This window comes from Schistocerca nitens, chromosome 2 (genome assembly GCF_023898315.1).
Source record: "Schistocerca nitens isolate TAMUIC-IGC-003100 chromosome 2, iqSchNite1.1, whole genome shotgun sequence".
In the NCBI taxonomy this organism is placed as follows: Eukaryota; Metazoa; Arthropoda; class Insecta; order Orthoptera; family Acrididae; genus Schistocerca; species Schistocerca nitens.
This window is the reverse complement of record NC_064615.1, coordinates 463,443,087-463,458,953: the sequence shown is the minus strand read 5'-3', so window position 1 is coordinate 463,458,953 and position 15,867 is coordinate 463,443,087. Positions and strand designations below refer to the sequence as shown.

At 38.6% G+C, this 15,867-nt stretch overlaps 1 protein-coding gene across 1 annotated transcript in view; it reads left to right on the top strand.

Annotated features, from left to right (window-relative positions):
- The window catches only part of LOC126236353 (phenoloxidase 2-like), a 173,536-nt gene that overhangs the window by 125,395 nt on the left and 32,274 nt on the right, over positions 1–15,867 (top strand). Inside the window, exon 9 of the mRNA XM_049945583.1 lies at positions 13,734–13,922. Within this exon, the coding sequence (XP_049801540.1) occupies positions 13,734–13,922 (189 nt within the window). The remainder of the gene's footprint in view (positions 1–13,733; positions 13,923–15,867) is intronic.

Sequence of the window (15,867 nt, the reverse complement as noted above, 5' to 3'; positions counted from 1 at the left end):
AACCAGTACCAGTGCATCCTGAAAAGGTGTGGTGCGGGTTTACAGCTTCATTTATCATAGGGCCATATTTTCCAAAGAGACAGGTGCTTCCAGTTCTGCTACCTGTACTGTCACTGGTAAGTGATATGAGTGTCTTTTGTGCAACCACGTCATTGCAGCTCTCCGACAGCATGAATGTGTGGCTGGGATCATTTTTATGCAAGATGGCACACCTTTACTCATTGCAAATCCAGTTACACAGCTGCTGAAGCGCCATTTTGGAAATACTAGAACCATGGACCTTGCCGTTGGTTGTGAGGCTTGCGAGCCTCAGCAATACAGATGGTTGTACTGTTGGTGCAACCACTTGGAGGGGTATCTGTTGAGAGGCCAGACAAACGTGTGGTTCCTAAAGAGGGGCAGCAGCCTTTTCAGTAGTTGCAGGGGCAACAATCTGGATGATTGACTGATCTGGCCTTGTAACACTAACCAAAACGGCCTTGCTGTGCTGGTACTGTGAAAGGCTGAAAGCAAGGGGAAACTACAGTCGTAATTTTTCCCGAGGGCATGCAGCTTTACTGTATGGTTAAATGATGATGGCGTCCTCTTGGGTAAAATATTCCGGAGGTAAAATAGTCCCCCATTTGGATCTCCGGGTGGGGCTGCTCAAGAGGACAGCGATATCAGGAGAAAGAAAACGCGTTCTGCAGATCGGAGCGTGGAATGTCAGATCCCTTAATCGAGCAGGTAGGTTAGAAAACTTAAAAAGGGAAATGGATAGGTTAAAGTTATATATAGTGGGAATTAGTGTAGTTCGGTGGCAGGAGGAACAAGACTTTTGGTCAGGTGAATACAGGGTTATAAATACAAAATCAAATAGGGGTAATGCAAGAGTAGGTTTAATAATGAATAAAAAAAATAGGAGTGCGGGTAAGCTACTACAAACAGCATAGTGAACGCATTATTGTGGCCAAGATAGACACGAAGCCCACACCTACTACAGTAGTACAAGTCTATATGACAACTAGCTCTGCAGATGATGAAGAAATTGATGAAATGTATGATGAGATAAAAGAAATTATTCAGGTAGTGAAGGGAGATGAAATTTTAATAGTCATGGGTGACTGGAATTCGAGAGTAGGAAAAGGGAGATAAGGAAACGTAGTAGGTGAATATGGATTGGGGGAAAGAAATGAAAGAGGTAGCCGCTTGGTGGAATTTTGCACAGAGCACAACTTAATCATAGCTAACACTTGGTTCAAGAAACATAAAAGAAGATTGTATACATGGAAGAAGCCTGGAGATATTAAAAGGTATCAGATAGATTATATAATGGTAAGACAGAGATTTAGGAACCAGGTTTTAAATTGTAAGACATTCCCAGGGGCAGATGTGGACTCTGATCACAATCTATTGGTTATGACCTGTAGATTAAAACTGAAGAAACTGCAAAAAGGTGGGAATTTAAGGAGATGGGACCTGGACAAACTGATAAAACCAGAGGTTGTACAGAGTTTCAGGGAGAGCATAAGGCAACAATTGACAGAAATGGGGGGAAAAATACAGTAGAAGAAGAATGGGTAGCTCTGAGGGATGAAGTAGTGAAGGCAGCAGAGGATCAAGTAGGTAAAATGACGATAGCTAGTAGAAATCCTTGGGTAACAGAAGAAATATTGAATTTAATTGATAAAAGGAGAAAATATAAAAATGCAGTAAATGAAGCAGGGTAAAAGGAATACAAATGTCTCAAAAATGAGATTGACAGGAAGTGCAAAATGGCTAAGCAGGGATGGCTAGAGGACAAATGTAAGGATGTAGAGGCTTATCTCACTAGGGGTAAGATAGATACTGCCTACAGGAAAATTAAAGAGACCTTTGGAGAAAAGAGAACCGCTTGTATGAATATCAAGAGCTCAGATGGAAACCCTGGTCTAAGCAAAGAAGGGAAAGCAGAAAGGTGGAAGGAGTATATAGAGGGTCTATACAACGGCGGTGTACTTGGGGGCAATATTCTGGAAATGGAAGAGAATGTAGATGAAGATGAAATGGGAGATATAATACTGCGTAAAGAGTTTGACAGAGCACTGAAAGACCTGAGTCGAAACAAGGCCCCGGGAGTAGACAACATTCCTTTAGAACTACTGACGGCCTTGGGAGAACCAGTCCTGACAAAACTCTACCATCTGGTGAGCAAGATGTATGAGACAGGTGAAATATGCTCAGACTTCAAGAAGAATATAATAATTCCAATCCCAAAGAAAGCAGGTGTTGACAGATGTGAAATTACCAAACAATCAGTTTAATAAGCCACAGCTGCAAAATACTAACGCGAATTCTTTACAGACGAATGGAAAAACTAGTAGAAGCCGACCTTGGGGAAGATCAGTTTGGCTTCCGTAGAAATACTGGAACACTTGAGGCAATACTGACCTTACGACTTATCTTAGAAGAAAGATTAAGGAAAGGCAAACCTACGTTTCTAGCATTTGTAGACTTAGAGAAAGCTTTTGACAATGTTGACTGGAATACTCTCTTTCAAATTCTAAAGGTGGCAGGGGTAAAATACAGGGAGCAAAAGGCTATTTACAATTTGTACAGAAACCAGATGGCAGTTATAAGAGTTGAGGGACATGAAAGGGAAGCAGTGGTTGGGAAGGGAGTAAGACAGGGTTGTAGCCTCTCCCCGATGTTATTCAAATCTGTATATTGAGCAAGCAGTAAAGGAAACAAAAGAAAAATTCAGAGTAGGTATTAAAATCCATGGAGAAGAAATAAAAACTTTGAGGTTCACCGATGACATTGTAATTCTGTCAGAGACAGCAAAGGACTTGGGAGAGCAGTTGAACGGAATGGATGGTGTCTTGAAGGGAGGATATAAGATGAACACCAACAAAAGAAAAACGAGGATAATGGAATGTAGTCGAATTAAGTCAGGTGATGTTGAGGGTATTAGGTTAGGAAATGAGACACTTAAAGTAGTAAAGGAGTTTTGCTATTTGGGGAGCAAAATAACTGATGATGGTCGAAGTAGAGAGGATATAAAATGTAGACTGGCAATGGCAAGGAAAGCGTTTCTGAAGAAGAGAAATTTGTTAACATCGAGTATAGATTTAAGTGTCAGGAAGTCATTTCTGAAAGTATTTGTATGGAGTGTAGCCATGTATGGAAGTGAAACATGGATGGTTAATAGTTTGGACAGGAAGAGAATAGAAGCTTTCGAAATGTGGTGCTACAGAAGAATGCTGAAGATTAGATGGGTAGATCACATAACTAATGAGGAAGTATTGAATGGGATTGGGGAGAAGAGAAGTTTGTGGCACAACTTGACCAGAAGAAGGGATCAGTTGGTAGGACATGTTCTGAGGCATCAAGGGATCACCAATTTAGTATTGGAGGGCAGCGTGGAGGGTAAAAATCGTAGAGGGAGACCAAGAGATGAATACACTAAGTAGATTCAGAAGGATGTAGGTTGCAGTAGGTACTGGGAGATGAAGAAGCTCGCACAGGATAGAGTAGCATGGAGAGCTGCATCAAACCAGTCTCAGGACTGAAGACCACAACAACAACAACAACATGTGGTTTTTGGCCTCAGGACAATTAAAAATTGATTTTTCCCATCCAAAGTAATATGATCTTGGTGTGATGGATGGGCATATGTAACTAACAGTATCACACCTATACACCCACGCACACTTGAGTAGTACAGTTTGTTTAATGTCAGACATACATCTTAGGCATTGTTGCATGATTCTTTTATCATTTTTAATCGACCACTATTAAATTATGATGCTTACAGTGCCATATAGTGCTACATTTTGTAACTATTTATTTTTCTTCTGCCATACATTTTCCCCTTTCTCCAATAATATTCTGTAGCAATTTGACATCATTCTGACCAGTGGTATTATTTCTACAGTGGTTTGAAAGTTTAACTTTAATTACAATCACCCTGTACTACTTCATTTTAAAGGTCTCTCCGTCATGTTCCATTTTCATCTTTTCAGCCCCCTTCTTCTTTCTCTCACTACTGTAACCCAATCTGATAAAGTCATCTCTGTTATTGTCTCTACTTCTGGCACTGTTTCTTCTTTTAATTCTTTCATTATTTTTGATGTATACTATCATGAAGCAGAATCTTCAGCAATGCAAAACATTAGGAAAGAGAAACAGCTACTGCAAACTAAATCACTGTCCTGTATTAACCAAAAATATATCATTATTTTTCTGTGTACTGAGTGTGCTTAAACAGGCTACATTTACTATATCAAAAGTAGCAGAAACCCTGCAACTTTGACAATAGCTTCTGGTTCTATGGTTCATGATTCAGTGATACCACATGGCAATATAAACACGACCATGAGATGTTAGTGTATTTGTATAATGTTCTCAGATCACTAAATAAATATCTAATTCATATTTAATATCCAGCTGTGCTTTGTATTAAAGACTGACAGAGCACATCACAGTCTGCAGTAAATTTATAAAATAAAACAGTTCATCAGAACATGTAAATGTTGAAGAAATAATGAAGTGGTAAAAGAGTGCAGTTTATGGTTTAATTAGTCAAAAAGTGAAATACAATAAACTGGTAGATTGCAATAACCAGTCATCTAGCACTATGTATTGGTAGCATAAGATATCTATTTGAAAATTTCATAAGTTACATAAACTTTTTGTGGTAATGGAAAATCACACACATTATATCGAAACATGCAGCCAGGACTAACTATTTTAAATGAAGTAGGAAATGACACAAACAAATAAAACAATTTGAACATCATAAATGTAATATGATCTGAAATTGTGAACTCATACTAATTTTGCTGTCCATGGTCATCAAACTATTATTTGCATCACAAATTTAACTTCTATGCCTGTACCAGACATTAAGGATGCTTCTGACTACCACAGGATCCCTGTTCAAGTGTTTCCTAGTAGTGGTTATTGTATATAAGTTTGCTATTCTAATTGCCTTTAATTATTTAGGTTAATTCAAGAAATGTTTGAGTATGTAATGTTTTAAAGCATGGCTTGCTAATCAAATTGCTTTGTCATAGGAAGTGTGGGATCTTGACTCATTAATCAGTGCTCCATTCCTCTTACCTTAGCGTGAATGATACTGTGCCATTAAATTGGCGTTCCTACACAATTATCAATACATGATATTTGTTGGGATTTATGGAGAACATGGAAACTTTGAGATGGAGCTCAAGTGACCTGTGAACCTACCAACAGTCATCAGCAGGAACTCTTTGAAACACGTCTCCCATCCAGCTAAGTCTTTCACAATGCTGTTAACATTAAATGTGCCAACTGCAAAAGTGTACTATCAAAACAATAGTCTACCTACTAACAGTGTACTATGAAATGTTCCACAGCCACATCAGCTGTGGTCTGCTCCTGTGGAGCCACTCTGCAGTCAACAATAATGTTCTTTTATTGCAAAAGAAAGCATTGAGGATTATTATCTCAAGCAAAACCTGACCACTGTAAACCAACTTTTTCCAGATTAGGAGTTCTGAATTTTTTCACATCATATGTATTCAGCTGTTTCATTCTCAGAAATATAAATCATGTGACCTAAAGCAAGAGAGATGAAGTTCATCAAAATAGCACTTTCAATAAAGATAATATTGACAGGCCAAGATGTCAGTTACCAAAGACACAAAACAGCTTCCCAACGATACCTCGAAAATTATTTAATACTCTACCTGAAGATAGTTAGTCATTACCAGTGCAGTAATTTAGAACTAAAATTTTGTGTAAGCAATTTTTGAAAACATTTCTTGTGGAGAGTATCAGAGGTCTCAGTCTATATATTTTAAAACTAAATTAAAATTATTCTTCACTGCAATAAATAATTACTGACAATGGTAGTCAGTTTCAGTCAAAATGTAACCTTCACACCATATTACCCCATGATGGCTGGTGTGGTGGTGAATGGAGCAGATATAGTGAATCTATGAGAAAGTTTACTCCACAGCCACTTTGATAAACAGCCTACAGTACTGTGGGATCCATAATTTTCTTAGGTTGTTGCTTTAAGGAGGCCAGTATTAATAGAATTTAGATAGTAGTCCACAAGGGAAATGTGCCTAAAACATAAATGAGCAAGGGTGAAGAGATTCTTGAAATAATGCAAAAGTGACACATGGTAGTTGTTCTGTACCTTAATGATGCATGAACTAAAGTGAAATATAAATGGCAAAAAGTTACAAGAATTAGAAACATAACATATTTTCCTAGCATCAGAGATACAGTACATACTGGATAGGAAACTTTGCAGACACAATTACTGCACCATCTGCTAACAATCAAGCAGTTTCAGTTGATGGCAAGATCACTTTTTATACACCCCCATCTGCAATGTGGGAACTTCAACAGACAGTCTTGCTTCTAACACTGCCCTAGGATGACAACATTTGTTGTCTGATGGCCATACTTTTGTCATCAGGAGATGAAATTTGGCTCATGGAACTGCTCCCAAGTACTTGAGTCATACAAATCACAGACCTCACACCAAAGCAAGGAAAAAGGCCACTTACCTGCAAATCATATTGGCTAACTGCACTAAGCTCATAATCAACAAAACTCTACAATGGATTGGTAAGACTTAATAGTGGCTGGAACACAATTGCTTACTGTCAAGCACCTACAATGGCTGTGTAAAAGGAAGCAGAACATATGAAAATTACATAATATTAATGAGTGACATGCAGTCCATTTGTCCAGCACAGCTTCCTCACCTTAATCTTACTCGACATGAAAGAAGTATATGGTAATGTTCAAGCCCTTACATTTATACATAAACTTTGCCCTCTAGCACTGACTGTTAATCTGTTACAATATTAAGATGGTATATGTTTACACTCAATGCACATGTCTCTTCAGGAAGGATGTCATAATTTAGCATGTGCTGCCGTATACCAGGAAGATTGGTTAATGAAAACTGAGCTATCAATATCACCTTACAGATCACAAGTTATGATGTTTACTCACAAATGTGGGTAACATATTGCACAGCAGATGAAATTGGAAGGCCATACAGTAAAAGTAACCTTGACTGCATAATACCAAGAATTAATCTTAGACTGTTGTGGTATGTCCTCATTAGACAAATGATTTTGAGTTAGAACATGTGATAATATTCTACACCCACTGGCCAACACTTGTGGTACGGCACACATCCGATGACAATGCTCATTCTGTATGTCATTGACGAAACCTCAATTGTATTCCATGTGATTTCTGAAAATTTGAAATGTTTAACATTAACATATGAGAATGTCCTTAAAAGTAATGGCTCTGAACTTTTTTCTTCTGTTCTCAATACCTGTCAAGCTATTACACGTCATGCATATTACTTTGTTAACTTTCACGCTTGACTGACACAAGCTGCAATCCTCTGCAGCTGGAGGGCTCTGAATTGTAGTATGTTACATGACATTTCTAATTGGTACTATATCAGTGGGTGGGAAATAGTGTGCTGTAATTGAATTTCTAACCACAGAAATCTGTAGAATAATGAAAGCTGTGTACATTGATGATTGTATCAAAAACATAACATGCAATGTTGGATTGTGTGACTCATAATGAAAGAACTTTGTGAGACAGAGCTCAGAGTGGATGAGCACATATGGCAACCAACAAGACTCATTGGAATCAGGTTGATAAACTCATCAGAGATAACACAGACTTAGCCGTCATGTAAGTGTGGAATATCATGAGAGCATGTACAAGCTGTCATTGCAGAACTGCAGTATAGAACACTATGTGCTCACTGGATGCCTCAAATGCTCACTCCTGATACAAAACAGAGGATATTGGGCACCTGTCAGTAATAAATTTTGTTTTGAGTGTGAGGTTGATGTGTTCATCAGATGATGAAATTTGGATTCACTATTTTGTCCCTGAAAACAGGAGAGCATCAGTGAAGTTCCCACAAAGAATCACTAAGGCCATAAAAATTCAAGCCCATGCCATCAGCAAGCAAAGTCATGCTCATAGTATTCTGAGACACTCAAGCCATGGTTCATTTGGAATTCATGCCTAAAGACACCACCATAATCTCTGCAAGGTACTGTGAAACCCTTAGAAAAGTGAAAGAATAGATTATCCGGCCGGTGTGGCCGTGCGGTTCTAGGCGCTTCAGTCTGGAACCGTGTGACCGCTATGGTCACAGGCTCGAATCCTGCCTCGGGCATGGATGTGTGTGATATCCTTAGGTTAGTTAGGTTTAAGTAGTTCTAAGTTCTAGGGTACTGATGACCACAGATAGTCCCATAGTGCTAAGAGCCATTTTTTAAAGAATAGATTCAAAGAGTTCATCCACACATGGAGCATGCTCTCCTTTAGTATGACAATGCCACAGCACACGAGTCCTGTGACATCTGCAAAATCTCACTCTTAGGTTCGCTGTTACTGATTGTCCTCCATATGATTCAGGCTTAGTCCCATCTCATTTTCATCTGTTTCTGAAACTTAAAGAATGCCTTTCAGGGCTTCACTTTGATAGTGAAAAATACATAAAAGCAGAGGTAAGCTTGTGGCTCAGTCAACAAAGTCAAACATTCTACAATGATGGTATTAACAAATGGGTCTCTCATTATGAGCGATGTGTTCATTGCCAGGATGACTTGTTGAGAAAAAATATGTAGATATGAAGACTAATTATGTAGACTGTTGATAAAGTTTGTTTTATTTAAAAAATTTTAGCAGTTTTAGCAGCTTTAGCAGTTTAGCAGTTATTAGAAATTTTGGAGGCATTACTTGTCAGCGTGACCTTATATATACAGTACAACCGATGCAAATAAACATTTATTGATGGATCAAAAATAACACAAAACCATGTGTGGTTAGTGCCTTATCTTCTCCTGATCTCCAGAAGAACTGTTTTGCCCCCTCCCTCAAACAAGTCAGTAGCTACTGCAGAGGCAGTGGCCATCATGTAAGCTCTGCAGCTTGTCAAGCTGTTTGAACTTGCAGGGGTTCCACCATCTCGATACGCACTTTTAACTTTAGTTGACAGAAATCCCCATTTCTTCCAGAAGTTCTTCCTGAAAATTGCTTTTTTACAAAGAAGAACAATCTAACTGTTCTGGAAAATTATCTGGTTTTATTTGTGAGTTTATAAACAGACTTGAATTTGTGACTCAAGTTACAAGTTGTTATGAACGCAAGCATGACTGAACCATTCCAAGGCTATTGGTAGAATCCTCCTCTACTTCATTCAGTGCTGACCATCGTCATGAACTTTGTCATGAAGGTCTCCTTGGTATGATGCATAGTGCTGTAGACTCATCATAATATAGCCTTTCTCTGCTGCATTATGCCCCAGGACCTCTAGCAAAAAATCCAAACACAATGAACCCAGAATCAGTTCAATACTCTGACTAACCATAATAACACAACTTAAATGTGATTATGAACCAACTAGCCATGATTTCTCAATTATATCAGCTGTTATGGGGGAAGGTGCTTTACAAACTTCTGAATTATTAATTCATGTCTTTGTACTCTCACATCTGCCATCCCTATAACTGAGTAATTGTGGTCATTTGTGACTAACTTATTGTAATTAACATAGCACAATCATATTGTTGACCATGGAGTCTCAATAAATGTATCCATCTTTGAATTAAATTTTATAAGCTTCTGATATAACAGAGAAGTAACTTTTAAAATTTATTTATTTATTGTGTCAAAAGCACAGAAATATTAAAAAAAATGTATGTGTTGACATTTTACACAAAAGAAGACCAAAAATTGGACACTTCAAGTGCATTTGGTGTAGCCCTCATAAGGTCTTGCATGGTGCTGGTGGTTGGTGATGAGGAACACTGAAGGAAATGACTGTTACTCTGCTCAATGCCACACTGGCAAAGAACTGAGTCCACAGAGAAACCTCAAGTCCTCAGATTGGTCTCACATCTCGTGTTTGATCGTAATATATTGAGAGACCTCCGTATTGACCACATCTCCGAATGTCCAGGGGGAAGTTCCTCCTTTGGAGCCAACCATTCTCCCAAATACCGACATTTCTCCTGCCGTCACGAGATCCTTGCCACATGTGGATTCTTGAGAGTGCCTCAGTAGTTGTGAAGAAGCTCTTTCTTGATTTCAGCCTAGGATGTGTGGGCTGATGACCATATAGTAGATGGGATTCCATCATTGTGGCCTTACTTTTCTCATATCTCGCAGCTACCTCACATCTGATTTCAGGAGGAGCTATGTCAGTGAGATTTCAGGAGGAGCTATGCCAGCGAGGCAATGGAGTTTGTCCACAGAAGTAGGTCTTAAGCAACCCGTGATAGTCCGGCAAGACTCACTTAGAGCCACATCTATGTTCCTGGCACGACTGGACTTGTACCATACTGAATATGCATATTCAGCAGTGGAATAACATAGAACAAGTGCGCTTAAGTGCACATTGCATGGATTAGCACCCCATGATGTACCTGTCATTTTCCCACTATGTTATTTCTGGCTGCCACTTTCTGTTTGGTGTTTAGGCAATGCTTTTTATATGTTAGCACATGATCCAGAGTTACTCCAAGATATTTGGGAGTAGGATTATGTTTGAGTACGATGCCTCCCCGGGATATATTTAAGGATCTATTTGCCTGTTTATTCTTCAGGTGCAAAGTGCAGGTCTGAGTCTTGGCAGGAATAGGTTTCAAGTAATTCCCATGATAATAAATAGTGAATTCTTCCAAGATTTTGATAGCTTATCATCTACAGTCTCAAAACAGTCAGCCTGAGTAGTGACAGTGCAGTCATCAGCATAAATAAAGCTTCGAGTTCCTTCAGGTATAGGTTGATTGTTGGTATAGATGTTGAATAATAGCAGCACAAGCATGCTGCCTTGTGGTAGCCCGTTTTTCTGAGTTATGCATCTACTTTTCTTACCCTGAAATTCCACAAAAAATCTACGGTTCTAGAGAAGGTTTCTAATATTGCACATGAGTGTGAAGTCTTTAGTTATATCATAAACTTTATTCAGAAGGAGCCGATGGTTGATTGTATCATAAGCCATGGATAGATCGATGAAGACAGCACCTGTAATGAGCCGTTTCTCATATCCATCTTCGATATGTTGTGTTAAGATTAGAAAGGTGGAGTCTCTTCTAATACCACAGCAAGCAGGTTTCAGAGAAGGGAAAAGTTGCACATCTCAAACATTAAACTTTTAAAATGGTAACACATCACAAGTTTAAGTGTCCTTATTGACTGACATAAGTTATTTTGATCAATAGTTGAACATCATCAGTCCTGCTATGTTTGTAATAACAATCCTCAACATACCACCTTACCAATCATATCCAGTGGGGTGTCTTATAGATTCACTTTCTATCCGTACTTATAAGCAATTACACTTGAACATATACTGTTATCACTAGCACCAAACATGTGCTTACTAATAGTGTAATAGCCCCTTAATACCATGAAATAGTTCATTGATAATGGATAGGCACTAGTCCTACATAGTCTTGAATGAACTGTGACAGAAGCCCAAAGAACAGGGGACTGGCATATTAGGACATGCATTGATATCATGAAATAGTGCATTGATAATGGCTAGGCACTAGATAAAATCTAGATTTGCTAATAAAACCTGAAAGAAAAGGACAACTGATCACTGTGCTCTATCGTTTGTAAGTCGTATCACAGTTGTTGAGTGCACCCACATTCCTAATGGTCTAACGATGTGTGACGATAAGAAGCAATGTGACGTTGGATTGCAAGCAAAATTCACACTTCTCTCTCATTGGTCGACTTACTTGATCTGTGCAGCCGATCTTCTTCTCTGGATTGCCGGCTCCGTCAATGTCCAAAATCTTCTTCACCAAAGAACAATGCTGGTTACAGGAATTTATAACATTCTCTCTCTATTTTTGAAATAATTTAGTATTCAAAGATACTTTTAACTCAGTCATAGTATATTTCAACTTCCACAGAGATCAAAATTCAATGTTTTCCACATACAAATATTCAAACTCGTGCAAGTCAACCAACTCGTCTCACATCAGATCCGATTAGAATACATTTACAATATAGTTGGCTTAATAACCACCAGCAATTATGAACATGTCCTACTTCTCTCAAGTCCGATGCATGAATTATAATTAAGAATGTTTCAACTGTTCTTCTTTTGTCTTGTTAAAATAATCAACAATATAAAACACCATAAGATACATAAACACTCCTTGTTCTTCCAATATGGCTCCTGTGATGCGAGTGGCAAACACTTGTCAATGCTGTTCGACCATCGCATCTACCTTATGCTCGTGACTCCTTTCCAGCCTACACACATAAATATGTGTTGTGTAGTATGAACGTTCTGTCACACTTATTTTTCAAATATTGTGTGTTTGAGATGGTAGAAGAGCGAGTGGTTCTAGAATTTATGTGGAAATTCTTGAATCACTACAATGGAAGGTAACTTGATGAGGTGCATAGTGTTTCTGCAGTATGGGAACGGCGATGAGACCCACAGAAATACTGTTTGTTGCTTTCAATTGTTTGTCACTGACATCATAAGCTGAAGCACAGTATTGAACCACATCATGCACAGGATTGATCACTGCACCATCCAGAATGGAAAACATCAGCATGGCGTGCAAATTTTAGCACTTGATGGTTATGTGTGGGTCATGTAGTAATTGTATCAGTCTAAAAATTATCTCTTAAGTGGTCATTGTGAACTGTCAGGATTCACTACTGTAAAGGGCACCAATGTGGAAATCAGGTACTGTGCGGATATTATATAAATCAGGTACAACATGGTATGGTAGACTAAGAGTATAATGGTCGGATGTATCCAAGTGTTCACCATGGATGCTAAGAACAAACTAAAGTTTAGGTGAAGTCACAGATATTCCACTCACAGCACAACAGAAATATATATCGTAGTGGATGTCCCCACTCTGGCATCTATTTATGGAATAGTATATGAAACTTTTATGGATTGGTACAGTATTTTATATGTTTTATGTGAGGATCTAACAGATGTCCACTGAATGCAGTTACTTGTATGTGTTGCAATAATAGTGAAACACAATGGAGGTGGCCTACAACTGTTTTTCTTAGTTTTGGCTCAGGCAATGATGTAACGAACACTGATGTTTATGTAACCATTTTAGACACTCTGTGGCAAATATGTGGAACAATAACTCTTCTACATCAGCAAGATAACATTTCTGCACACAAAGAAAGGAATATTGTGTCTTTATTCAAAGAATGTGGATGAATGTGTGGGACTGCCCTTCTCAAAACCTTATCACAATCACACTCACTATCTTCAAAATGAACTGGAGCATTAGTTGTGCACCAAATAAATTCACCCAAAACTCCAAGAACAATTCATGACACTTAAGAATGAACAGAAATAAATTCCACACTCATTGTCTTAAAATATTGGAATACATTTCCTCCGCCACACACCGTCAGGTGGCTTGCGGAGTATGGATGTAGATGTAGAAATTAAATACTGTAAGAACAGTGAAAGCATGTCCTGTGCTGTCAGCTGCAGGTATTGTGACTTTAAAACAAACTGTAATATATGGAGATAGAGGGGCTTGTTGTTTATCCCAAATTATATATTCAGCCTATTTAAACTATGATCTGTTTATATTCTCGAACACAGTTATTTATAAGTGATGTACTGCATAATAGTTAACTTCCAACTTTTAAAATAAAAATAGATAAATAAGAGCATGTTGTTCCTTCCTTTAATAAAGGCAATTCTTTTGCAGTTAACTTTTCCTGGTGTTAATGTATCTGGCATAGAGCTTATAACAGCAAATTCAATAAAAAATGAATTCGCAACATTTTGGCAGAAAAGTGATGTTGATCTCTCCAGAGGTCTTGATTTTGCCCCTGGTGGAGCTGTCTATGCTCGCATTACACATCTGCAGCATGCCCCATACTTATTTGCAGTACAGGTGAGTTCACTTGAAACTCTTATTTATGCTAATCACCTATTTGATTAAAAATAAATAAACTGTTATTGGTGTAGACCAACATAGAATAATGATTTCCTCCATAGAGACTTAAAAGTTACCAAATTTATTTACACATTTGTGTTCAAATACTCAATACTTAAGAGGTGATTCCTGCATAGACCTTTGGAAATGTTATCAGAACAAGTAAAATCTTAATCACAAGGTAGTCTGTAATATTCCAGCCTGTAATTATTGTAAGGTTCACTAACAAACTGCCCTTTCCTAAAAAGAAGCAAGCCAATCCATGTTGATAACCAGTGATGATTCACAGGCTAACAATAAACATTGTCAAACATATACCACATCTGTACCTGTAGTCATAATGGAGCAAGAGGCTAAGCATTTATCCCAAAGACAGCCAAAACACAGCGTAGGTCTTTTGAAGCTGATTGGATACCAGTGGGTTTTCATAAAAGACCAAACACCGATGACCTCAGAGATGTAGTTGTGCACTGTGTCACAGTGGCACCATCCCAAATATATTTACTTTTACATTCATTTTAATGTTTTCCCAGGTATATGAAATACTTCCTCCTATAACCAGCTCATATAATTAGAAATGCCATGGATGACGTTTCAGCTGTCACAGTGAGGAGGAATTGGGCAGTGGCAGAAAATAACCACACCATAGACTGCTGGAAGCTGGGAACTGCTTGTAGCTGCTGTACAGCACTTGACTTGAGAGATGTGTTGAGAGGGCCTAGGTTTTCGTAGGGAGAGGCAGGACTGTGGATTCTGTTGAGGTGTTGGCAACAGCAGTAAGGTGGAAGCTGGTGTAGGATCAACTTCCATACAGGTCTGTTCAGTGTCTGGTTTGCAGATTTGAGTTATAGTTGTGGATAGGTTTTGGTAGGAAAGAACTTAGTGGAAAGCTGATTTCTGTCAACTGAAGCTGCATCTGGTTGTAATAGAAGGTTCACTTCCTGTCTTTGAAACAAAAACATTTTCTGACAGTTTTATCTCAAGACAACAGTGGAATATTACCTTGAGAATGGCCAGCTATGTGTGTGTGTTGGTATGCTGTAACTGACTGTTACTATCAGTTCAGCCAAAACATCCATGGTAACAGAAAGGTTAATTCCAATTATGATCCAAAAAATGGGAGGCAGTTTTTCCACTAGTACTATCAAATTACTCAATTGCTTGACAGAGTGGTGTAAAATAGAAATGTGGCAACCCAATAAGAAGTAATCAATAACATTTATTAGTGGTGATGGCACAGTACAGCATTTGGTGTTTTTTGGTCAAGACTGTTTGTAATCCTTTCCTAATAACTTGAATGATTCCTGGCAATCTATGATATTGTCACTGAGACTAAAAATAATCATGCACACACTTGTTGAACTATCCTAGTTCTCTGCATATAGTGACTGCTACTTTGGAACCTAGTCTTCTGAATGGGACTCACAAAACTGTGTTCTGTGGTGTATGTATAGGAAGTGAACTGAGCTGGTTGCAGCCACTGAACTGTGACAGTGTTCACAGCACACTGTCTTTTCTGCCTGTCAGCAGAAGCATCTCCATCTTCACCGATGCTAGGTAAGTAAAGGACTTCCCAGCTGACAGCCTCTCTTCCACTGTCTGTGGTGGGTGGCAACTAATGGATGATGAATATGACAAGCCAATGGATGTGGTGCAGAAGCAAAAAGCGGTCCTGATTTGTTGGCGCCATGTGGAGCCTGCTGCTTGGAACTGAGAGGTGCCAGGTGTGACTGTGCCAGTGTGGTGGTAGGCTCTCGAAGTATTATTGTGTACCACTTGAGCCATGGACTCAATAATGTGAGTGTGTATCATGGGGGCCTAGGCAGAGAAGATACTCCTATTGTGCTGCAGTTTTTGATGGAAATGTGGAGGAATGATTTGAGTGTGAGGGTAAAATTTTTGT